Here is a 23,657-nt window from a genome sequence, read left to right on the forward strand (position 1 = left end):
TCTGCAGGAGAAACCCTGAGTGACAGTCACAGCAGGAGCTGGGGACCCCTGAGCCGCCTCCTCCAATTGGGGCACAGCAACACATAGGGGCCAGCCCTAGCCTCTCTGCAGGAAGCACCCATGTTACCTAGGGTCCAGAGGGAGCCAACCACAACTGATTCGTGCTTCACACACCAGTCAGCCTATGCGGTGGGGAGTGGCCCCAGGAGGCTCTGGCCCCCAAGCCCAGTGTCGAATGTGGGAATCTGGGGTCGCCCTGCACCCAGAAGCCCAAGGAAGGCTGTGGCCCGCCCACCCCGAGGAGTTAGAATCCACTCTGCGAAGCTGGTTAGCGACGACGGGCGGAGGCTGCCTGTGGTGCTCAGGGGAGGGCTCTGCTAGGCTGGACCAGAGGTCACATGACACCAGGGCAGGCCAAAAGCTGCTCTCATGCCTTGGGTCAGCACAGGCCCAGGCCAATCCAATCCCCAGGCACCTAGAGGCAGACTCGACCCGCCAGACCCGCTCAAACACATCCCAGCGAGCGAGCAGTCAGGTGCTCCCTGAAGCCCAACAGGAAGGAGGTGAGCACAGAGCCTGAGGGCGTGCACACCCGAGCAGAGGCACAAGGCCTACCACATGGCCCCCAGGGGACCGAGCACCGCAGGAGGGCACCGCCCAGAAAAGGGGGGAGGGGCAAAAGGGGGTTACTATGTTTGTTTTAAGTAAACAGAAAACAAAACTCAAGTTAACAACAAAGCGGCCCGGAGGATGCGGCAAAGCGCGAGCTGGTGCTGGCAGCGGGGTGAGTGGGCGGTACTTACTATGGTAACAGGTACTCTTTAGCACATCCACCTCCTGCGTGCGCAGCGCAGCCACAAAGAGAAAAAGCACAAGAGAGTCTAGGCATTCAGTCACAGCCAGTGACACAGAGGGCCAGCGAGCCCTCCGCACGCACGGACGATTAGACGGATGGACACCGGTGAGGTGAGTGCACGTTTTTACAGACAAGGAGACATGGTGGGCACACCGAGGGACAAGACACGCCATGCCACACCATGCCATGCCACGCCACAGACACGTGGGGGCCGGAGAGGCGGACAGACAGTCCCACACAGCCAATCAGTGAAGGCTTCTCAGAGCTGTGGCCTGGACACAAGGTGCAGGCAATGTGCAGGCCACGGGCAACACGAGTCCCACGGGTGGAAGAGGGGCCATCCCAGCAGGAGCCCGCCCCTGGGTCTGGGTATCCACGGAGGTCAAGGTGTGGTGCTCGGAGACACCCTGCTGAACCCGTCGGGACAGAGCATGCCATCCGGCTCCAGCTCGGCCACGCGCGCCTGTGTTGTTACTAGAATAGGGCTGACGAGTGCCGCCCCCACTCTCCCCAGTGCTCACCTTCTTCCAGATTGATTGGGGTGCTGGGGGGCGTCTGGGGTGCAGCAGAGGGCTCTGGAGGGCTTTTCTCTTTTTGCTCCTGAGCCTCGTCCAGGTTCTCTGTGGGGGCAGACACTGTGAGCACCATGCCTGGAGGACAGGGGTCACCGTTTTGGGACCTGAGCCCACCAGAGGCCTGCACACAGCTATAGGGCTGGTGGGGGTCCTGGGCAGACTCCACACTGCAGTGCACATCCACGGTCTGCTCTCCTGCCCCAACACGACTCACACGTGGTGCACAGAAACAGGGCTTCTGCCCATACCGCAGCCAGGCACACATGGGTAAATGTCCATTCTGACCTGGGACAGGGCAGACTGAACCCTGGGAGGGCATCAGGGGGACATGGTGGGAAGCATCCTGGGTTCTGAGGTGCAGTTTATATGACTGGGCACGGGCAACTGAGGATGGGGGACAGGAAACACCCTTGGTCCTGGGGCTCCATAGTCAGCCCAACCGAGCCTGGCTCTGCACAGAGGGTACTTGGCCCCTGGGAGGGCACCCTGGGGAGAGAAGGCTGCCCACTCTGGGCTTTGTGGGAGCCTGCCTAACCGGAGGAGGTGCCCTTGACCTTAGCATTCCGGGGAGGGGGTGGGGGGGTGTCAGTCTAGGTGCTCACCTCCCTCGGAGCCCCTCTGCTTCCGCTCCACCTCTCGGCGGTATTCATCCAGCTCTCGGTCAGTAAGCGTGGTGAAGGGGTTGGGGCCTGTGGTGCTCACGATCACGTGGGGCTGGTACTCCTTCTCAATGATGGCCTTCGAGGCTGTCACCAGCTCCCCCTGAAGGCAGCAGGGCAAGGGGTCAGCTGGGGACCAGCCCCGGCACTCCACCCCTCATGGACAAAGTGGGCAGGGGGCAGGGCAGGGCGGCGTGCTCTGGGCCAAGGCCTCACTCAGGCTGGCTGCAGTCTCTGGAAGCAGGGAGCCAGGAACACGTGGGCATGTTTGACAGAAGATGCTGACCAGGAAACATGCCCCACAGCCCCCCAGGGCTCAGAAGCTGAGGCAGTGCAGGCATACAGGGCCAGGAGGCTCCCCTCCCCCACTCTCCTGAGGGTCACAGCTCCAATGATGCCTCTGTGACCCTGTGCCCTGGGACCTAGCCCCAGGCAAGGGTACTTGGAGGTCAGCTCACCTCCCAACTCTGTGTTTAGTACGTTACCCCCAAGTGTTTACAGGTGACAAGATGCCCCTAAACACCAGTGTCTGCCAGCGGGACTCGGACACTGAATTTGTATGAAAAGAGAAGCCAGCCAGCAAGCAAAGCACAACAGGTGGCACTGACCAGGCAGGCCAGGGGTGGGGCGTTCAGTAGGCAGGGTGGCCTGCGAACTGTCACACAAGCAGGACGGGGGCTGCACAGGGAACAGGAAAGGACAGGTCTGTGTGGAGAGCCGAGAGACTAGTCCAGATGGTTCAGGGGGTGCTGGACCCAAGGTCAACAGGTGTCTTCCTTAGCAGAGGGCCTGACACACCTTCCACAGGCCAGTTCTGGGACCTGGCCCAAGCCCCTCCTGCCCACTGGCCAAACCTTGGTCTCTGTGAACGTCTCTAAACAGTCAACAGTACCCATTGACTCTGAAGTCTAGTGTAGCCAGTGAAGCTGAGAAGACACTACAGAGTCTCAGAGAGATGTTTCAGTGCCGTTAAAGCAAAATTCCAAGTCAGTACAAGGACAAGTTCCCGTGTCCACGAGTCTGGATGTCAAAGGGCGGGCTCGGTGGGCTCAGCTCCCACAGCTCCCTAGTCCAAGCGGGGGCCGGGAGGGCCTGTGCTCTGCAGGGCAGCAGCAACAGTACTCCAGGTGCAGAGCAGAGGGCTGGTGGGGCGGTCAGTGAGTCCCACAGGCCATAGTGGTGCCCGCCTCACCCAATGCAGGGCAGACCCTAACCCAACCGCCTGGCCTAGGCACCAGACTTTCCATCTACCAACAGAACCCCCAAGCTAACAATCAGGAGCCCACAAGGAGTGCTGTCCAGACGCCGGGTCGGGAACACAGGGGGACCGCTCAGCAGAGTCCACTGGGTGCAAGGACGCCCACAAGAGCAGGACTCCAAGTGGCTTCAGGCACAGCTCTGAGGAGTGTCCAGGTGTGACTGGCCGCCATCTTTCAGCAGGGCCCCGCTGCCTGTTTTCTGAACCCAAACCAAACCCCAAACCACTGCCATCGAGTCCATTCTGACGCACAGGGTCCCTGTACAGGGTTTTTGACATTGTAACTCTTTACAGGAGCACACAGCCTCAACTTCCTCCCACGGAGTAGCTGGTGGGTTTGAACCTCAGATCTTGCAGTTTGTAGTTCAACACGCAGTCATCCCGTGTGTCCTTCCTACGTGGGCCCCAATCGGACATGCCAGAGTGCAGGCTGCTGGGCAACTCGTCCGCTGCCTAACTGTGACCAAGCCCTGTGACAGCAGTCAGTCCTGAGGGTGGTTTTCAACCTCAACCCTCACAGCCCTGTCAGCCGCCCACAGCAACCTGCACAAACGGAGAGAGGCTCCAACCCATACTTCCTGCCGCCAAGTCCATTCTGACTCAGCCCCACTGCAGGAGGACTGCCCCGCAAGCTTTCGAGAAAGAGGCCCAGGCCTTCAGAAAAGCCCCCATGCTGGTCCTCACACTGCCCATTCCTCAGATTCTCTGACTGGAAGCAGGCAGTCACCCATGGCTGGCCGGGAGGGAGTGTCCTAGGACAGGCTCCCAGTTCCTTGACTATCCTAGCCTCACCTCAGCCCTGGACCAGAGCAGCAGCATCCTATAGCAGGGAGGCCACCAGTGTCCCAAGGCTCCAAGCACAAGTTAGCCCTGCTCCTTAGCACCTAGAGGACACTTGCTCTGTCAGGACTGGTCATCTCAGGAGCAACGTCTCCACCTAGGTCTGAAGTCACCCCAGGAATTCTCGAAAAAAAAACAAAGTGTTTGGATCGCCTCCCTAGGCCTGGATACACCCATCTGAGCTGAGCTGAGCCTGCCCACAGGCCCTCTGCTGGCCCAATGGCACAGAGGCACAGAGCTACAACATGACCAAGGCCAGAGTGGCTGCCTCGCCAGCATCACCAGAATTTTGTGCTCCTGGGCTCTGCCTGGAGCCATGGGGCCGGCTCCACTGGCCTGGGACAAACACTCCCACAGAAAACAATCATCTCCTCGCTGGTGGAGCCTGTGTGCCTCCCTGGCACGCGTCCCGGCCAGTGGGAGCTGCACCTCCACCACAGAGAAGCCTAGAGAACGTGGAGATGGAGGGGACGTCCCAGGCAAGACTTGGCACCTGTACTAAGCTGCAGTGGCAGATGACCCGGGAGGGGGCTTATGTGCACAGAGAGGCTCCCTTCCTTCCCGTCACCCCTGTGTGTGCAAAAGGGCAGCCCAGGGTGTCAAAGGACATGCGTCACTGGGTCCCTAGGGCACTGGAAAACAGGCCTTGGCAGGGTCTCTTTGTTGCCGGTGTGAGACGGGGTGGAGTGGGGGGAGAGGGGCTGCCTGTCTGGAGGTCATCTTCGTTGCCACTGAGAACACAGATGGCCACGTGGTCATTTCTGTGGCCACCACTCAGTGACACGCCCCTTCACAGTGACACGCACAGTCTTCAGCACCCCTCACGGCTTCCCTTCCCCGTGGGCAGCATCCTGCCCCAGGGAGGAGGCTGCAGCGGTGCTCCAGTTTGACGATGGCCATCTCCGGGTGGTCGGCCCGTGCACTCGAGTCTTTCAGGAGCGTGCTCGCCATGTGACACAGGGAAGAAGTTCGGTGAGGTGCAGGGGATGGCATGCACTCATTCCCTCCTGCCTGGTGCCTCAGTCAGAGGGAGGAGCCCCAGCACTTGCTCTTCGTGTTTACGGTCGTCAGCCAAGCAAGTCAGGGTGGCAAGGCTGGCCAAGATTGGGCCTCGGAAACCACTGGGAACTCTGAAACAGTCGTGGCCCCAGTGGGAAGCAGGCTGCGGGGTCAGTCACTCCCCATGTTCACAAGCCGGCTCTCAGCAGCAGCCCAGAGGCACGCCACTAGCAGGAGAAGCCCCACCTCGGACAAGTGTTTGTGCGGGCAAGGGCGAGGGTGAGGATGAGGCCGGCCACAGACCTGAGACGAGGCCTAGAGAGGGGGGCGGGGGGCAGGCGGGCTGGGTGAGTACCTTTCTAAGAGAGAGAGACTTAGCGGGACTAACGGTCTGCTCTGTGGGCTCGAGCCCTTCGATAGTCTCCGTACAGTCAGAGAGGGGCGCATCCTGCAACAGTAAACTGAGTCACAAGACGCCCAAGCGGGGCCCAAGACGCAGAAGCTAAGCATGCAGGAGTCACCCTGGACGGCAGAGACGGCGCGTGCACGGGCAGCAGGCAGGACTGGGCTCCCGCAGAGCCCTGTCGGAAGCAGGAGGGGCGCCCGTACACACAAAGAGGGCCCTCAGTGAGGCCTCTCCTGTTCCCAGGACTCCCCATGCCATTTTCCCAAGCAACACTAGGTTACAGACGGGCCGTTTGGATACAGCTGGAGCTGCCACCACCCTCCTCCAGTCCCCGAGCAGCCGCCTCACGCGGCATGTGGGTCTCGGACATGCTGTGCTGACCCAGGTCTGAGCGGAGTGGCTGTTACCTCTACCAGAGAGCAGTTGCCTTGCACGCTGACCTTAGAGTCACGCTCCCAGCTTTAGCGCCACCACCCACCAACGTCAGGGACATGCTGAGCTCTCACCTGGACCATGCTCCTGTCCATCACGACACCGCACAGGACCTGGGACTGGGGTCCAGCCGTCTTGATGTCCTGCAAGTTCTGCTCCCGGATCTGAGGACATGGAGACAGGCATATGAAGAGTCTGGGGTGGCCCTGTGGCCCGCGTCTCGACGTCGATAGTGTGAACGTGAGTGTGGGGATGGGGCGGAGGAAGGGGACGGACAAGGGGGACGGACAAGGGGGACGTACCTTGTTCCTCATCTCCTGGACCTCTTTGGGGTTAGTGTTCAGTGGAACAAACAGGTTAGGGACCGCAGAGGTGGAGGTTCTATGCCCATCCTCTTTAGTCCACTGGAATAGCAACAACAGGTGAGAAATCAGCACTGTGACAAGGACAAATGGCACACAACATCCAAGGACCCCACGTATGTCACATCTGGGCATGCACTCAACGTCCCAGAGCGAGACCTGAACCAATGCGCACGCCCCAGGGTCACTGCAGTAAGGCAGTGTAAGCACTAGGGCAGGGTCTCCGGCAGGGGCGTATGATGCCTGGTGGAAACCTCCGGTCCTGTGGGCAGGCATGGAGGCGCCGAGGGCGGTCCTTAGAGGCCCATTGGTTCCCCGCTCTGAGTCAGGAGACGCCAAGCCAAGTGGAAGCATGAGATGACAGGATTGTGAGAAGCGGTGTGATGTGACCACCCAGGTGCACCTCGAGGTGGAGCAGCATCGCCAGAGCTGGGCCTCAGGAGGCAGGCAGGGCTGGCTGGCTGGCTGACGGCCTCAGCCTGGGGCAGCACTGCTGCTTGCAGGAGGGGCGGGGAGGGGACCGAGTTGGGCAATGGTGAATATTTTCTATAACTCGAGCACTCTAGGTGTTACAAAAATATCCCAAACAAGCTCCAAGCACTTGGTAAGCCTCAGTTCACGCCGTCTCCAGGCTCAGTGCCTGCCGCCCCTCGTGGGCACGCTCATGCTCATGCTGCTGTTTGTCTGTTTTGGTCTCCAATCAAACACGTGCGTTTCCCAACCGAATTCAAATTTGGGGGCAGGAGGAAGCACTGAGCTTTAGAATAAGCCGGTCTCAGAGAGTTGGTGTCATGCCTGCCGGAGCCTTTTCAAGAGGCAATGAGATTAGCCAAAACTGTGAGACTTCAAAAAAAAGCAGCCAAGTTGGAAATAGCTGAGCCGCCGTACAGGAAACATGGGATGGACATGGAGCCGTGGGATACTCACTGATGATTCTCTTCTCAGAGAAAACCCACTCCAGCTTTGTGTCAAAAACAAGTTTTTAGTCAGAATGTTGGCAACCCCCACCAGAGTGGTCTGCAAGACGGAGAGCAGGGCCTGTGCCTGCGTGACTAAGGGTCAGGGGCCGCTGGCCGGACCCTCCAAGGCCCCGGACGGGCGGGCGAGGCGAGGGCTCCCCCAGCACGTCCTCACACACAGGGACTAGCCCATCTAGCGGTGCGCAGTGTTCCAGCCAGCAGGCCTGGGGAAATGCACCCGACGGCACCACAGCGGCGGGTACGGACACCAGCACGCAGTGTCTCTGTGAAGGCTCGTCCCCTTTAAGGAGTAAAACGGGTCAGAGCTCAGCACAAGGAGGAAAAAGAAAAGGAGAGAGGGTGGCTCCCACAAGCCAAGTTCACGCAGGTCTCCACCCTACAACAGAGACTTCCCCCGCACCAAGGGGTCCTCGGGGACACACCAGAACCACCTCAGAAGACACAGCTTTGAAACAATAACCCTAAAAAGTGACACGGTTACCAGGGACGAGAGAGTCATCGGCTTCTCAGAGCTGACCCTGCCTCAGCCCATGCCCTCCAGGGAGCCTGAGTAGGGCGGCTGGGCCGGGCCTCCCCTCTGAGGTCCTGTAGGGAGCAGTAGGGGTCACCGAGCACTGCACGTGGGCCATGCCACACCCACGGGGTCCGAGGGCCCGCCCCACTCATGGCCGTCTACTCACATGCACAGTCCATGCGGGGGGCAGCTGGCTGTGACCTTCGGAGGCTCTGGGACAGGACAGGAAGGGGGACAGGGCTCTGAGAGAGAGCGGGGTTGGCAGGGAAACTGCTTAAGAATACCCGGGAGCGGCCATTTGGACTCCAGGGGCTGAATGGCACCACTGGGCTTGCCCACCCACGTGTGCCAGGCTCCTGCAGCTGGAGCTGCCCCGTGGGCCTGGTGCCCGGCAGGCCCTGCAGGAGGGCTGCGGTGGGTAAGGGAGTGAGTCCTGTGGATGAGGCTGGGTGGCTGACCAGGTCGGTCCATCTTAAGCAGTTTCAGGTGGAGAGCAGTCCTGGGTGGGTGGTTACCCTGGCTGAGACCCCAGGGAGCTTGGGGGCCAGGGGGAGAGGCTGGGCTCCCAGAGCCTCCGAGGGCCCAGCTGCCCGCTTGCTCTACGTCATCTAACTATGAACAGTAAGGAGGCACAGACCAAGCAGTTGGTAATACAGCTTGGCACGCAGACACCGGACGAGAGAGACTGCAGCAAGGGTTTCACGTGATCGTGTGTAATGCTCGTCCACACCTTAGTCTTCGCCTTGGGACTGCTTCCATTCTGCCCCTCCTCAGAAGCATCGTCGCCCCGGCCAGAGTTCAGCCATCTTGTCTTCTCTCGCTGCTGCTTCTGAAAACTGTGTCTGAGAGGGGAGCAAGTGCCCGAATCACCATCACTAGCAAAGGAGTGGCCCGCGACACTGGCCGGAAGCTCCACATCGCTGGACTTTTTAGCTTTCTCTCTCAGAGCCGGGTATCGGTAAGGGTAGCCAGTCCTGTAACCCTAGGGGCCAAGAAGAGTGAAAGATGGTTAATAAGCTGGGCCTCCAGGTGCTCTCTGAGCACACCCTCGCCAAGGGTCTCAAGCAGAAACGCCCACTTCGCAAACAGCATGACTGTCCCTGGAATCAATCTCCACCTATAGCAGCAGGGGTCCTAGCTTGGGTAGGAGTCAGCTCTCTGGCACAAAGGGCTCTGAGATGCAGTGCGGGGAATCACACAGACACAAAGTCGATGGAAAAGCAGCCCGAGGCCTGCCCTGGTGAAGGGCAGGGCCAGTCTCTGAGGCGAAAGGGCTGGGTGGCTCTGTTCCAGGACCTGCTTTGAAACCCAACAAACAGGGAACAATGTACGCACATCTGGGGACTTGGAAGAGAACAGACTCACTGCTGGCCGCAGTGCAGGCAGTGCTGAGAGCGGCCAGCTTCCTTTCCCTGATGGACTCCCCAGCAGGCACCCATCTGTCAATGCGGGTGGCTGTGGCAGGCAGGCTGCGGTGGCCACACCCTGCGCAACCCCCACCCCAGGCAGGAGGATCCCATGCTTGCTGTGCACGGCAAAGTGTGGCCAAGAGATGGTCTGAGTGGCCTGTAATTCCCTTGGGGCACACATCATTCACAGCACTTTATCTTACAATGGTGACAGCTCGAGGGGCTGAGCCTGGGAACATAAGCAGGGGCCTGCCCCACCGGGGAGTGAGTGTGCACCCACAGCCCCTGCAGAGCCTCTTCCCAGACACCAAGAAAGGCTTCCTCATGGAACTACCGAGGCCAGCTCTGTCTGCTGAGGGGCAGCAACACGCCGTCGGCTGCCCCTGGCCTGACTTCCCGATGAGTCCAGAGGCCAGCCCCTTGGAAGGCGCCCTTCCTGTCTCTCCTCACCCTCAGTCCTGTGTGCTAGCGCAGGTCGGGGACACGCTCACAGCACTTCTAACAGCGGCTGTGGGGGTTCTTAAAGCAACTGAGCATTTCAACTCACTGCAGGTATCATTAAAGTCTCCTGCCAATAATGAGGACAAGATTCAAGAAAATATTCCAAAACTGATTGTGGTAATAACTGCACAACTCTTTTTTATCTCCCCATTTTTATTGGCACCTAATCCACATATCCAATAGTTTAATTGTTCAATCATATCAAGAACTGTCCAATCCATTTTAGAATCACCTTTAAAATGAGGGGTGTAATCTCAATCAGTGCTCTTTGGAATCTGTTTTGCAAGGCCCGTGTGTGCTCCAGCTAACAGCGACACCACGTATCACAGAAGGAAACGCCACCCGCTCCGCGCCACCCTCACAATCGCTGCTTCCATGAGATTGATGGCCGTGCCAACCAAATCGTTGAAAAGGAAAAAGCATCTCCTGTGCAGTGGGCTCCTCGGGACACGTGGACGGCGTGCATCTGAGGTGCAATGGGGGCCTGCGCCGTTCCTCATCCTCAGACTCTATGACCCACCGCTGGTAAAACCACAACCTCTCCTTCAGGGGCAGCTACGACAAAGGCTGCCCCGAGCAGTGTCCCGGGCAGTGCCGAGCATATATCTTACTCTGCCCCGCTCCACAGTGAGGCTCCAACAGAAGAGGCCGGAACAGTCACAGGAGCCAGGCCAGTGGGCTGGGCCACCCTGAGCCTGAGGCCCTGAAGTGACCTCCTGCCCGTACGCAAACACCCAGGTGTGCTTTGGAGCAGGGCCCGCACAATCACCCATTCCCGCTACCACCACACTCCAGGCAAGGGAGGCCGCTCCCCCAACTAACACCTTCCTTAGGGGCCAGGGACAGAGCAGCCTGACCAGTCTGGGCCATGAAGGAAGGTCTAATATCCAATCCAATGGCCCTGGGCAGAACCCTGCTGGCCTCTAACCCTGCCTACGAGCCAGGGCGAGCAGGGCATTCTTACCAGATTGTCCAGCATCCGCATGAGGGCTTCAAATTCCTGCTCCCCAATCTGCCACTTGGGAGATGATCCAGTGCCCCCTTCCCCTGCCGGAGACTCTGGGGACTGGGACTTGGCCTTATACTTCCCGGGATCCAGCAGGACTAGGTTGTCGGGGCCTCCCGAGCTGGCCAGCGTGCGAACCTTTTCCAAAACAAGAAGCACAGGACTTGAGTCCCCCCAAGAGCCCAGCCCAAGAGAAGGAAGCCAGGAGAAGTCCCACCCGGGAGCACGGAGTGCAGCCACAGGCTAGGCAGTGAGTGCGGGCTGGCCACAGGCCACCAGCTAACCTTTGTCGGCAACAGGGACACAACAGCGGGGACAGGGCAGCACATAGACTGGGAGGCAGTTCTGAGAAATGACCACTTCCCAGCTGGTGTGGCACACAGAGCCCGGGCCTGACTTCCCACCCCTCTGTCCCCCAGGGTCATCACAGTAGTGCCCAGCAGGCCCCAAAGTCAGAGGGATGGTGTGGGTGGTGGTGGCACCCAGCAGAATCTAGCGTGTGACAGGGGACCCCACACGTGGGAGGGCTTGTGGACAACAACTAAAAGGGGGAGCGCGGGAATCCTTTCCCATCACCTCAACTCAGAGAATGCGACTGGACGTGATCAGTTCACAAATCTCTGTGTGAATCTTTGGCAAATGGACCCCTGCAAGACTCCTTCTTCCAGGAGGAGGATAAAAGCTCCCCTGCTCTGGACTCCCGAAGCCCAGAAACACCCTTAGAGCTGCATGCCACAGGGCCACCCGCCGCCTACCTGGATCTCACAAGCCACCACCAGGTTGTGGATGTAATAGAATGCCTCCTCCACTGTCTCTCCGACTGAGACGAGCCCGTGGTTCCGGAGAATGAGGACCTGGGGGAGAGCAGGCACGAACCGTGAGCCAGGGAGCAGGTTGCACACGACAGCCTCCCGGTCTGGGGAATTCCACAAGCAGAGTCCATGCTGACTAACCTTGCTTTTTGGGCCCAGATTTTTCTGAATGAGCACCTTTTCCTCCTCATCCACAAGGATCCCGTGATAGTCATGGTAAGCCACTTCCCCGAGGGACAGTGCCTCCGGGGAGATGGGCAGGAGGCCACACTTCATGGCAGAGACCTAGAAAGGGCCACGACAGGGATAGACACTTCATCCTGTGCCCTTCTCAGAGAGAATGTGCTCATGAGCTGACCTGGGCAAACGTCGTGCTGGGCTCACCAACACCCAGCACTCCGCAAGAAGCACTGTTGACAACCTTGGAGAGTCACCAACCGCCCCAAAGCCCTCATTGTGTTGGGCACTGTTCAAGCTCACTGTAAGTCCCACATGAGCTAAGAAGACAAGCAGTCAGTCGTGTCATGTCTGGAGAGAGGCTGCAAAATCCTGATGTCCTGCCTCTGCAGGGTGTAGGTGGGGCGCAAGCACAGAACACAAGCTGCACAGGAAGTCAATGGGGTCACTCTCCATGCTTCTTTAGGTCCAGGGGGATCTCAGTCTGAGTGCTCCCTCAGCCTGTGCCCTTCTCCCGGGCCTGCTCTAACAGACCAGCCACACCGAATACAGGACCCAAGAAGACGATGCCACCCTGTGTGGGGAACAGAAGGATTTCTCTTAACTCGTCTCCCCAAAATATATGCCAGACTTAGCTTGAGAATGACTGTTCTTTAGGCAGCGAAAATAGGTCAGAGGTTATTCTCCTTAACATCAGCCATCTAGAGCGGCCAGACTGTATAGTCTGACTCACCCCAAATAGGGCCCATTCCTTTCTGTTATTGTTCCCTTGAAGCAGTGCCCAAAGGCAAGCCCGGGACCACTCTAAGATGACTAGGTCATCCCCCTCCTATTGCTTGCATTGCCTATGTTACAACCCCTCTCTATGACGCAGGTTGTTATCTGCTATCAGGGGGCTTGCGTGCCTCCCAGGATAGTAATGGCCTGCTTTATTGTATGAGACACCAGAATGATCAAACCTGTTCAAGGATGAATTGTACTGCCCCTTTCTGTGATGCATAATGCTGTGATGTATCCCCCTAAAGTAATATGATGCGTGGTTAGCAATAAATAAGGAGGCTCCCTGGTTCTCGGGAGGGTGGCTGGCAGAGGGCAGCTGAGGAAGGAGGGCTGCTCGCGTGAGGGGCTGCTCCCATGAGGGCGGTGGACGAGAGGGCAGCTCCCGCGAGGGAGGCAGCTCCTGCTCTGGCAGCCGGGTTGCCCCCACGAGGACCACCAAGCGGGGCGGAGGTGAGCAATGCTACCATGTAATATGTCTGACTGTATTATTGTATCATCTCTCATGCTCTTGATGACTTTAATATAATACTTATATATCTCAACCATACAACTGTACTTACTGAACCCTCGACTAGCGGTGGGGGCTGGTCCCCCACCTCCGTGCCACTTTTAATTTAATACTACAACCCTGAAATCCTCTAAGAGCCCCTTACCATGCCAAAGTATTTTAGCAGCAATTCTGAAAACATACTGCTGCTGAACAGAAGAAAAGATACTAAAAACAGAAGATGCTTTCAACTATCTTCTCAGAGGTTCTTAAGCACGCACGCACGCACGCACTCCTCTATTAAAGGAGGGGACGCCACTCAGAGAACCACACGTGTGGCGTGACAGAACTCTGAGACAGCACGGACCAAGTAACACACATCAGCAGAAAGAACACGGCCCCACTGGGTCATACACACAGATGGCAAGCAGACGGTAAGTGGAGGGCACCTGTCGCACAAATGGGTCCATGAACTCAAGAATGGCACCAGCAGGCTGAGTTCCAAAGGGATTTGCTCCTACTCGACTTTGTACCAAGAATTAGAAATTAGAATTAGAAATGGTCAGAATACCCATTCTCATACCACTGTGAGGCCTGGGTCGTTCTGAGGCAGCTGGTTCCCCCAGGAGAAAGCAGGCATGGTGAAAGTGGGGGCACTCTGGCTTTCTCAGAGCCCTGCACTATCTGCCCTCTGTGCCTCCAAACTGGTTCTTCTTAGACTCCCCAGTCAAGACCACCTGGGTGCCAGTGTCTTTACATGGGGCAGCCCTGGTGTGGCTGGTGGGGGTCCCTAGCTCCTTCCCCACAGCATGTCCCCTGCACCTAAGGAGCCCTGCTCAGAGTCCACTCTGCACTTCCCAACACCCTTCAACACCTGGCTTTCTAGCTTCAGCACGCAGTGAAATTCTAATGCTACGTCGCAGGGGACGTTTTCAGGGTTCTTTCCCTCAATTACGCCACATAGGTAACGCCTTAAACAAAGAAACGTCCCCAGAAAGTCAAACGGACTGCTTCTCTGGTAGTCCAGCCAGGTCCCACTTCTTGACTCGCTGCTCCGAGGCAGTGGGGTAGCCATCTCACAAGACGAGGCAGCTAGCTGCCTGGTGCCCACTCACCGCGGCCCCTGCTGCCGTGTGGATGTGGACAATGCACTTCACGTCTGGGCGAGCAGCATAGATGGCAGAGTGCAGGGTGAAGCCAGCTTGGTTGACCCCCAGGTTAGTGCTTCCACGATCGACTACGTCTCCTTGGAGGTTGATTTTAATCTTAGAATAAGAAACCAAAAGTTTGATAGAGGTCAAGAGGACTTCAAAACGACGAACCAGAAAATGCTTTTTTCCCTTTTTGGTTGCTACAGAGAAGGTGCACAGCAACACACACAGCCACCCTCGGGCTTCCGTGGGCACCATGCAGCGGCACTGATGACAGCATCCTCTAGGGCAGCGGTTCTCCCCCTCCCTCTCATACAGCTCCTCAGGTTATGGGGACCCCCAACCATCAAAGTATTGTCATCGCGACTTCATCACCATCAGTTTGCTACTGTTGTTCATCGGGTGACCCCAGAGGGGTTTCGACCCACAGGTTGAGAACTGCTGATCCAGGGGCAGCCATGCTCCCTCCTCCTCCTCCTCTGAGCGGCTCCTCCTGCACACTCGCTGCCCCTGCCCCTGCCCCTGCTGCAAGCTGAGCATCAGGCTCAGAGGGTCGGTTTCAAAACGACTTCGGGGAAGCTTTTGGTTGATGTTTAAAGATGATCCCAGAGCAACCCAGCTTTGCCCAGCCTCTGTCACTCAAGGCAGCCTGGCGTCCAGGGCAATGTGAGGCTTTGTTCCGTTTTCTCCCACAGAACCCTTGACCACCGTGTTTGGTTATGGCAGCCAGGCCCCACACACTCATGTCCTCCTCCCCGCAGCGAGCTCTCCTCCTCTGTTGCTCCAGGCAAACAGAGTCTAACAGTGGGCTTTGCACAGCCCGGCACCACGCAGCAAAGGAACCAGGAGGTGGAAGAGAAGCACTACCCACGATGCTAGGCCTGAACAGACTGCCCTGGAAATCAGGACCCTCACCACCAAACCCAGGAGCCAGATCCCATGAGGTGTTTGCTTGGACATAAGTAGCCTCAGGAGCTACTTTTTGGGGGGTGTTTTTGGTCATAGCTGTGAATATATCTGTGACAAGTTTTGCCAGTTAATTTTTTTTTTTTACAGATGTACGATTTATTGATAATAATTACACTAATCAGCTGGAGCTCCTCCTACCCTTAATGCGATTTTCCACCAAGGTCACCACCCCCTCTTTCCCTCTCTCCCACCCTTGGTCAAAAACAAACCCCCTCAATCCCATGGAGTCCACGCCGCCTGGTGGAGACCCTGTCGGTCAGAGTGTAAGAGCGGCCCTGTGGGTTACTAACACTGCACCTCCTGAGCAGAGGGACAGCCCTGGCTTTCTCCTGAAGAGCGGCTGGGGGTTTCGAATGGCTGACTTTGCAGTTAGCAGCCCAACGTGTAACCACGGTGCCACCAGGGCCGCTCCCCAGCCTGGTAAACACCAAAGCGCGTTGGTGGCCTTTTGATGTGCATGAGATGGACAGGGTCACTTGTTTTCACTCAGGACAGTATCCTGGCCACATGCACACACCCCAGCTGGCTGAGCGGTGCTTCGCTCCTCACCGGCTCACTGGTGGGCAGGCTTTTGGGAGACTCCCTCCCACCTCCTGCATATCAAGGCACACTGTTGTGAGCCCCTGCTCTCACATCTTTGGGGATGGACCTCACTTGGAGTGGAGTGGCTGTGTCACGTGGCCATTCTATTTTTCTGCGGGTAAGGGACCACCCCCCACCGCCCATCATTTTGCATTTCCACCAGCAAAAATCAATCCAGAGCATAATTTCCCGGCATCTTTGTCAAGACCTGTGCTGTCTGGGGTCATGATTCTTTTGGACCTTAGCCATGACAGTGGAGGCGTCTGAGCTGCATCCCAGCTAGGAAGCACTAAACCCGTTCTCTGGCTGAGGGCATCACAAAGCCATGGAGCCGTCCAGGGCGGGCTTTAGATGTCAGCTGGTTGAAGAGGTGAATGGCCTCATGCGGCCCTCCCTCTACCCCAAGTGCCCGAGAAGCCCACTCTTACCAGGCTGGAGGCGGTCACCTCACTGTACAGAAGTCCAAAAGGTACGATGAGAAAGTGCTCCTGCTCCGAGCCGACTCGGGTCTGTGGGGAGAATAAGGAATTAGCTCAGCAACCCGGGCAAAGCCCAGGCTGGTCTGCAGCCACGCCTCACAGGTCTGCTGCGGGCACACCGAGCACAGTGACCCTCACAGAGCTTCCTATGACTAGAGCAACTGACCGTGCAAGGGGCATAAAGTCCACTTGGGTTACCCTCCTTTAGGGAAGCAGACAGCCACTGCTCTCCCTGGAAGAGCAGCTGGTGGGCTCATGCTGAGCGCCTGAGTACGGTGTCAACAGGGCTCTGCTGGTCGGTAAACCTTGGCGCAGTTACCCTTCAGATTGCCCAGCAGCTACCATGCAAGTCCACGGCCCCAAAAGGGTCCCACCTCAGTGATACAGTGAGGAAAACCAAGACTGACTTTTATAAACCAACAAAGATGTTTTAAGAGACTCGTAAGCTGTAGGATGATAGACGATCATAAAACCACAAATGTCTGATTCACTGTGAATGTCTCCAGGACGCCATACGGCCTCAGCCTCACTCCTTCCCCAGGGAGCTCTCCTTCCGCAGCATCCACTGCACTGAGAGCTGGCCGGTGTGACGTACCCGCGAGTGCTCCTCTCCACCTGACACTAGTGACAAACACGTGGATCCTCCCTCCCAGGGGTCTCCCTTTGTGAAACTCTGACCCAGTCGGGAAGAGACCAGCAGTCTCACACGGGCTAAAGGTGAGGAGAATCAAGACAAGTTCACAAGCTTGAGCACATCTCACCTGAGTTTTGAAACCAAACACTAAGCTGTGGGATGACATCAAGAACATCATACCGGAAGGGGGCTAATGGTCACTGCAGACAGGAAGGAAAACCTGAACTGGCTGTCAGAAGAGACGCTTCAACTTGCTCTGGGAGGCAAAGTGGCTCACGAGCTCAGGTGGAGAGAAATGAAGAAAAGTTCAAGCCAATCAGGGTGCCTTTGGGGGTGCAGAGCTGACCCCGGCCTCAGGAGGTCTGAGGGAGGACAAGGACTCTGCGGAGCTTCCTGGGAGGAAGGCAGGGCCGGGAGAAAGGTCGAGAGAAAAGCTGGAGCAGAGCACTGAGAGTAGCGTCCGAGAGCTGGATCCAGCTCAGCACAGCGACAGGGCAGGGGCAGTGGTGACCAGCGAGGGCAAGCCGTGGTGAGAACCCTGCTGCGTGAGATGAAGAGGCCCCAAAAGACTAGCAGGGGCCTAGAGAAAGCGGCACTCAGAGCACTCTGCTTCCAGTGCTGGCCCGGCCCCAGGCTGATGGCTGAGGTTCAGACCAGGAGGCCAGAGGGCGCTATCAAGTCCACACGTCCACCAGTGCCTCAGAGTCCACGTCCCCAGTCATTCTTGGTAGTATGGTCTCTTGAGACATGTGAGGGGATGCCTGTGAAATGGTATTCCTTGGGGGGGCTTCTTCTACTGTTCCCATTACTAATGAGTTAGTTCATGCTTGTTTCCATTCTGGACTCCTCTTCTCGGAGGTTCCTGGTCTTGTCCCCACCCACCTGGCCATCATCTTTTCTGGGTTACAGGTCGGGCATAGCCCAAGGCTATGGCTTCTCAATGAGAACTTTTAACACAATTCTTTACCACAACCCAATTCCTCTTTCTTTTTGTGATGGAAAGTGCTGTGTGTCTTAAAAATCTTTTCTCTGGTCACAGATTTTCAGCTTCTTCAAGGAGTCCCTTTCACATTCACTCACTGCGCTGTGAGCGACACCCCACAGAGGGCGGGCTCCTGTGGCACACTTGGGCCAGCCCTCACCCTGGCCCAGGCCTTCTCTGGGCCCTGCAGCACAGCGACTCTGGGTCTGACTTCCATACACGGAGACCCGGTCCTGGACTCCACTCTATCCCATCTGTCAAGTGGTCCACTCCTTTGCCTGAGCACTACACCACCACGGGACGGGAAGCCCAACACTCAGTAGGAAGAGTCTCCCTGCCTCGTTCTTCAGGGTGTCAGCCAGGCTTGGTCTTTTGCTCTTCTGAATAAATGTTAGACTTAATGCCATTAGGGTCACAGGTGAAAAAGTTCTACCCAGCCATTTGAAGCATCTGTTTTATTTGTCCATACGTACACTACTTTCTCAACTATAAGGAGTGTACATTTTATGCTTTCCAACAATGAGCACTTCACATTGGGCCACATCGCTTTCACAGATGACAACATCACCTCCTATGCTGTCCAACAGCTAAGCCCGCTCACCATTCATTGCTGACATCTTCCTCTCAGAGCTTCCTGTTAGAATACTGATGGAGACACAGCTCTGGGGGTGAGCACCACATCTCTGCATGTTTTCATGGAAAGGAGACGATCTCCTGTGCCAGTGTGGCCAGCAGCGCTTCTTCTCTGGTGGCCGGCCGGTCTCGGTGCCCCTCCCTCCTCGCACCGATTCTGCCCTAACCTGAGGGGGACATCAAGGCAGGCATGCAGCCCATCGGAGGGCCGCTTGCTCAAGAAAGCACTGCCCCTCACTCATGGCACACACAGCCCTGCTCGGTCCCTTGGGTCTGAGCCCTGAAGGCCCACAGAGGCACTTGTCTGTCAGGAGGCCCAAGCCAGCAGCTAAACACCCCAGAGATGAAGCCCACCCACCACACTAACTGGGCCACCTTGGAGGGCTCCTGGGCAAAGGCGCCTCTAAACCCTTCACCATCTGAAGACACAGTTCTGTGTCTGACAAAATCGCTAATCCTGCAGCACCTGGCAGGACTTCTCAATCTCTTTAGCAGAAAATGGCCCTAATCTGCCTCCATGAAGGGGACACGGGGCCTGCTGCCCTGGTAAACCCTATAGACAAGCCCTGCTGTGCCTCATTCTCCTGGGAAATGGCTACAGACAAGTCATTAGAGCAGTAGTTCTCAACCTTCCTAAATGCTGTGACCCTTTAATACAGGTTCCTCATGTTGTGGTGACTCCCCAACCACAAATTTTCGTTGCTACTTCATAACTGTCATTTTGCTACTGTTATGAATCAGGTGACCCCGGTGACAGGGTCATTTGACCCCCAAAGGGGTCTTGACCCACAGGTTGAGAACCGCTGCCTTAGATCGTAAGGTAGGCACTGCAAGCCAGAAACAGTACAAAGCAAACACCTTCTGTGATGTACTCTTGCTGAGCCCTGGAAGGGAGAGAGATTCCCAGGAGCCTGACTGCCGCAGTCTCTAGCAAGCACTGAGCAGGTCCACCAGGAGAGGTGGGCCCCGGCAGCCAGGCAGGCTGGTGACAGAGCGCCCAGGAGCGACTGCCCTGAGCACTGAAGAGCCAGCGTGAGGCTGCTGCTCCCAGAGCGCCAGCAGCAGCACCTCCATGCATAGCTCCAAAGGCAGCCAGCGTTTCCTGAAGCACACATGTGACATCTGACCCAGGGTAGCAGTCACACAGGAAGAGGTGCCATGGGTGGCCAGCCCTTTGGAGCCCTGGTCCGCCAGCAGAGGCAGGGTGTATTCACTCAGCAACTGTCCTGAGGGGCCTCTCAGCCCACCTGGGTATATCACGGACAGTCAGCAGCATAGGCTTACTGTGGGACTCCTGACTGGGGGTGCAGATGGGATGGGAGGAAAAAGCAGCAGAGGGGAGCTGAGTATAGTGCTGGGTGATATCACATCAGGGTGGACCTGGCCCAGGTCTATGGCATTGAGAGGGGCCAGCCCCCCCATCCCAGACTTAGGTCAGCATTGATGGCTGATGCGGTCACAAGAATGAGCTCTAGACCACAACCACCCTCCTGCCCCGAGGGCTACAGGCGGGGGAGAAGTGCAGGGCAATGCTAAACAGAGTGCCTGCTGGGTAGGGTGGGGCCCAGGCCTGGCCAGGCTCAACCTCAGGCAGGAGGTACAGAGAGGGGTGAGGAGGCCCCACCGGCAGTCTTGAAAGCATGCAGGAGGCCTGGCTTTTGAGGACTGTAGAGAGCACGAGGAGCGTTCAAGCAGCTTGTGGGACAAGGCCACGGTCTTTTATCTTTTGCTGTGAAGCCCCGTGGAGCAGTGAGTCCTCCAGGGGCCAGGCAGGCCTGTCGTGAACTGTGGAGATGCCAAGAGCTTTGTTTCAGCTCTCTTCACTGGGAAGAGAGTGGGGGTGGGGAAGGCAGTGGGGGTGGCAGGGAGCTGAAGAGGGTGTAACTGAGCTGCCAGACCAGGAAATTCAAGCTGGACAAAGCAGGGGTGAGCAGTGGCTGGAGGCCAGGGGTGCGGATGGAGCCCCCAGGGCAGGACTGGTCTTGTACGCTGAACACCTCGAGAACTGAACACCTGGAGAACACCCTTGTACGCTGAACACCCAGGGAGCATGTGCGCAAGACTGAGGTTTAGGGAACAGAGGCCCAGGGAGAGCTGGGAGATGAGCATATGTGAGAGAGAAGGCTCTGGTCAGGGCAGGGGGCTATTCTGAAAACTCCCGAGGAGTGATGGCACCATGAGGTGAGCACAGGAAGACAATGACCTGGGAGGGGACGAGCATCCTCATAACTGGTGCCTGGGAGGCTGGTGTTCAAGTGCCTGTGCTCGGCAGTCAGGAATAGGAAGGCTCAGTATCTACATGGCTGGCCACGTGGATGAAGGAGGTGCTGGACAGCCAGGGTCCACCCCTCCACTTGCAGACGCCCATACCCCCAGCCCCCACACACGCACCGTAATGTGGTTGTAAATCAGCTGAGACCACCCAAAGAGGTCTGCTAATCTGTAGAAAGCTGCCAGCTTGGAGCGCAGCAGCTTCTCCCCTTTGTCGTAGGCGATGGAGTCGGAGCCTCGCAGGTCGTTCACCGGCGTCACCATGCCGAGACCTGAAACACAGCAGACAAGGCTGACAGGTCACCACGCCTGCCAAAGCCAATGATAACCTGGAGCCATGGCTCCTCCTCCAGGTCGGGCCACAAAGCCAGTCTGGGAAAAGCCACAGGTAGGCTCCCCAAGAGATGCGGAAGTGGAGGCGCAGAGAGGGCAGCGGTGGCCATCAGCGCCAGCGTGTGCCCACTTGTCAGCAGCCTGTGCGGGGCTTTATACCTACTCTTCCTGTTAGGATCTAGGTGGGGCTTACATTTCAGATCATCACTGGACAGTCAACTGCCCGACAGCAAGCCCCATCCTCCTTTGCTCTCCCCCTCTTGTAGGATGCTAAGAGGCTGGGCAGTGACTGGCAACGCTAAAGGAGCGTTGGCCAAAGTGCCATGTGACCAAGAGGCCAAGAGCAGAGCTGAAAGACGTGCTCCTGACCAGAAAGACTGGCTGCTGAGCCCTGAAAATCGAATCTGGCCCTGCAGCCTGTGCGTGTCCCCAGTACACGCCCTGCTCATGAGCGCTGTCTGTGGGCTCAGGGTGGCCATGGCAGTGTACTATCAGGCCCAGCCAAGGAAGGGAGGGCTGGTGTCAGGGGCATTATGGCAGGGTGAAGTGGAGGCTGCCATGGGAAATGATCAACTGGGGCTGACACTGAGCTTGCTTCCTCCTCTGGTGATGTCAGAGATCAGATGCCACCCCACACCATTCAGCACCTCCCTTGACGTCACACAGACAAACCGCTCTGGCAAAGCCCCACTCAGCCCAGCTCACACCCACCCACCGACCAATGGCCTCCGGCTTGGGTGAGAAATGCTGGTCCAGCTGCCAGAGGGCCAGCAAAACACATGTGCTACTCTGCAAGCGTGGGTCTGCTGACCTGGCTTTAGTCCCTGTAAAAGCCGTCTCCTTCCCATTAGAGATTCTTAGGTATACAGTCTGATTTTCTAGGACTGAAACACATTTGTTGCCACAATACTCAGTTCCGTGCACTCCCTAAGTACAAGGGCCTAAGGCAGCCCTGAGAGGAGATGCCAGAAGACGGTCAGGAAGGACTCACTCATGTTCAAGGCGGCCATCCCTCCCTGTGGGGCTGCGGGGTAGACGTTCGGGACGTTGGTGGTCATAAAATCTGCAATCTGCTGTAGGGCCAGCAGGCCGGTGGGGTTCTTCCCCTTCTTGAACTGCTCCTGGATCATGGACTCCAGCTCCTCACAGAAGGCCTGGGGAACGGCAGATTGCAACCGTGAGGCAGCAGGTCATTCTGTTACCTGGAGAAGCATGCTTGCTTGTCTCAGTCCAGTGCTGGGAAGGAAAATGGCCAGGCGGAGACCAGGCACTGAGGATAAAATAGTGTCTTCTTGTCCCGGGAATTAGCTCACAAAGAGAAAAGCAGCAGAAGTTCAGCATAAGGAACTATTAGGCATGTGTCCAGAGATTCACTGCTAAGGAGGTTCTTGCCCGCATCACTTGTTAGAGGGTGGTTGAAACCAGGCATTTCCAACAATAAAGGCTGGATTACATACACTGAAATAAACTTCTCATTAAACGTGGCAGACAGGAACATGTTAGATGATGTAAAATGGCCTTTGACCTTGACTAAACAAGGTGATAAATACAACCAGTTTTTCTAAGACTGAGCTCATCTGTAAGCACAGAAAAGGGCTAAAGGGAGAGAGTTCCCTAAAGCAGCACACTTTATAAAAGGGCTCTTTACGTCAACAGGGAAGCCTTAGAAGACAGGGTGTTTGTGCAGGGAGGCACACCCATGGATTGAGCTGCCTGCTCTGAGGCAGTTAATGCTGGGAGTGTGGACATGGGGCCTTGGTGGACAGCATTCCCAGGGCTCCTGTGGTCAACCTGACAATAACCAGCGCTGGTCCTTCCCACCACACGCCCTGCACCAAGCTAGGTCTTGTGGAGGAAACTCACATTTTCCCTGGTCTCAATATGGAAATCCCCGTGGACAAACATTTTCTAAAGAAGTTCTGGGGGCACAGTGGTTAAGCAAGCGCTCAACTGCTAACCAAAGGTTGGTGATTCAAACCCAGCAGCTGCTCAACGGGAGACAGCTGTGGCGGTCTGCTCCTATAAAGATGATGACCTTGGAAAAAAGGGGGCTGTAACATCACTACGAGTTAGAATTGGCTCAGTGGGTTTGTTTGTTTAGGTTTCTTGGTTGGGGTTGGGGTGGGCGGGGAGGTTAAAGGATCCCTGGAGGGTCAATGGTTAAGGGTCGGCAGTCTGGACAAAGGAGCTGCTCCTAGGGAGAAAGTGCTGGCAATCTGCACCTGAAAGGACGAGAGCCCAGCAAGGTTGGGTCAGAGTACACGGAAAATCACCCCACTGTCCAGGTTTCTGGCTGTGCGCTCATAGTCTGTATAGGATGCTATATGCGGGAATTGCCAGACAGCAATGGGCCTGCCTCGTCTGAATCTTCCTCTAACAGATGCTAACCACTACGTCTCCCTTCCACAGTCCTGCTGGGTGACTTTCAAGCGCCAACTTTTAGGTGTGTCCGTGAAAAACATTTACGCTGCTCCTAGGTCCCCTTCCGGTCTACACATGCGCTCAGTCTCGTGGCTCAGTTTTCGCCAGGGCACCGGCAGGGCTCTAGAAGGACACCACCACCCGGGGGG

The 23,657-nt window shown here is 57.0% G+C and overlaps 1 protein-coding gene across 12 annotated transcripts in view; it reads right to left on the bottom strand.

Annotated features, from left to right (window-relative positions):
- ADD1 (adducin 1) overlaps window positions 1-23,657 on the bottom strand; it is a 44,885-nt gene that overhangs the window by 2,118 nt on the left and 19,110 nt on the right. For 3 of the 12 annotated variants that reach the window (XM_045289502.1, XM_045289501.1, XM_045289503.1), the window contains exons 3-15: window positions 22,079-22,241; window positions 20,875-21,026; window positions 16,184-16,264; window positions 14,169-14,318; window positions 11,751-11,894; window positions 11,553-11,651; window positions 10,756-10,935; window positions 8,519-8,863; window positions 6,328-6,429; window positions 6,100-6,189; window positions 5,543-5,635; window positions 2,034-2,193; window positions 1,378-1,476 (exon numbers count right to left, since the gene is read on the bottom strand). In XM_045289502.1, the coding sequence (XP_045145437.1) occupies window positions 1,378-1,476; window positions 2,034-2,193; window positions 5,543-5,635; window positions 6,100-6,189; window positions 6,328-6,429; window positions 8,519-8,863; window positions 10,756-10,935; window positions 11,553-11,651; window positions 11,751-11,894; window positions 14,169-14,318; window positions 16,184-16,264; window positions 20,875-21,026; window positions 22,079-22,241 (1,858 nt within the window). Of the gene's footprint in view, window positions 1-802; window positions 838-1,377; window positions 1,507-2,033; window positions 2,194-5,542; window positions 5,636-6,099; window positions 6,190-6,327; window positions 6,430-8,518; window positions 8,864-10,755; window positions 10,936-11,552; window positions 11,652-11,750; window positions 11,895-14,168; window positions 14,319-16,183; window positions 16,265-20,874; window positions 21,027-22,078; window positions 22,242-23,657 lie in introns of those variants that run through there. The other 9 variants (XM_045289505.1, XM_013007836.2, XM_030885439.2 and 6 more) reach the window with 9 other exon arrangements.

Source organism: Echinops telfairi, unplaced genomic scaffold, assembly GCF_000313985.2.
Source record: "Echinops telfairi isolate 266 unplaced genomic scaffold, ASM31398v2 ScPeMD7_28;HRSCAF=97, whole genome shotgun sequence".
NCBI lineage: Eukaryota > Metazoa > Chordata > Mammalia > Afrosoricida > Tenrecidae > Echinops > Echinops telfairi.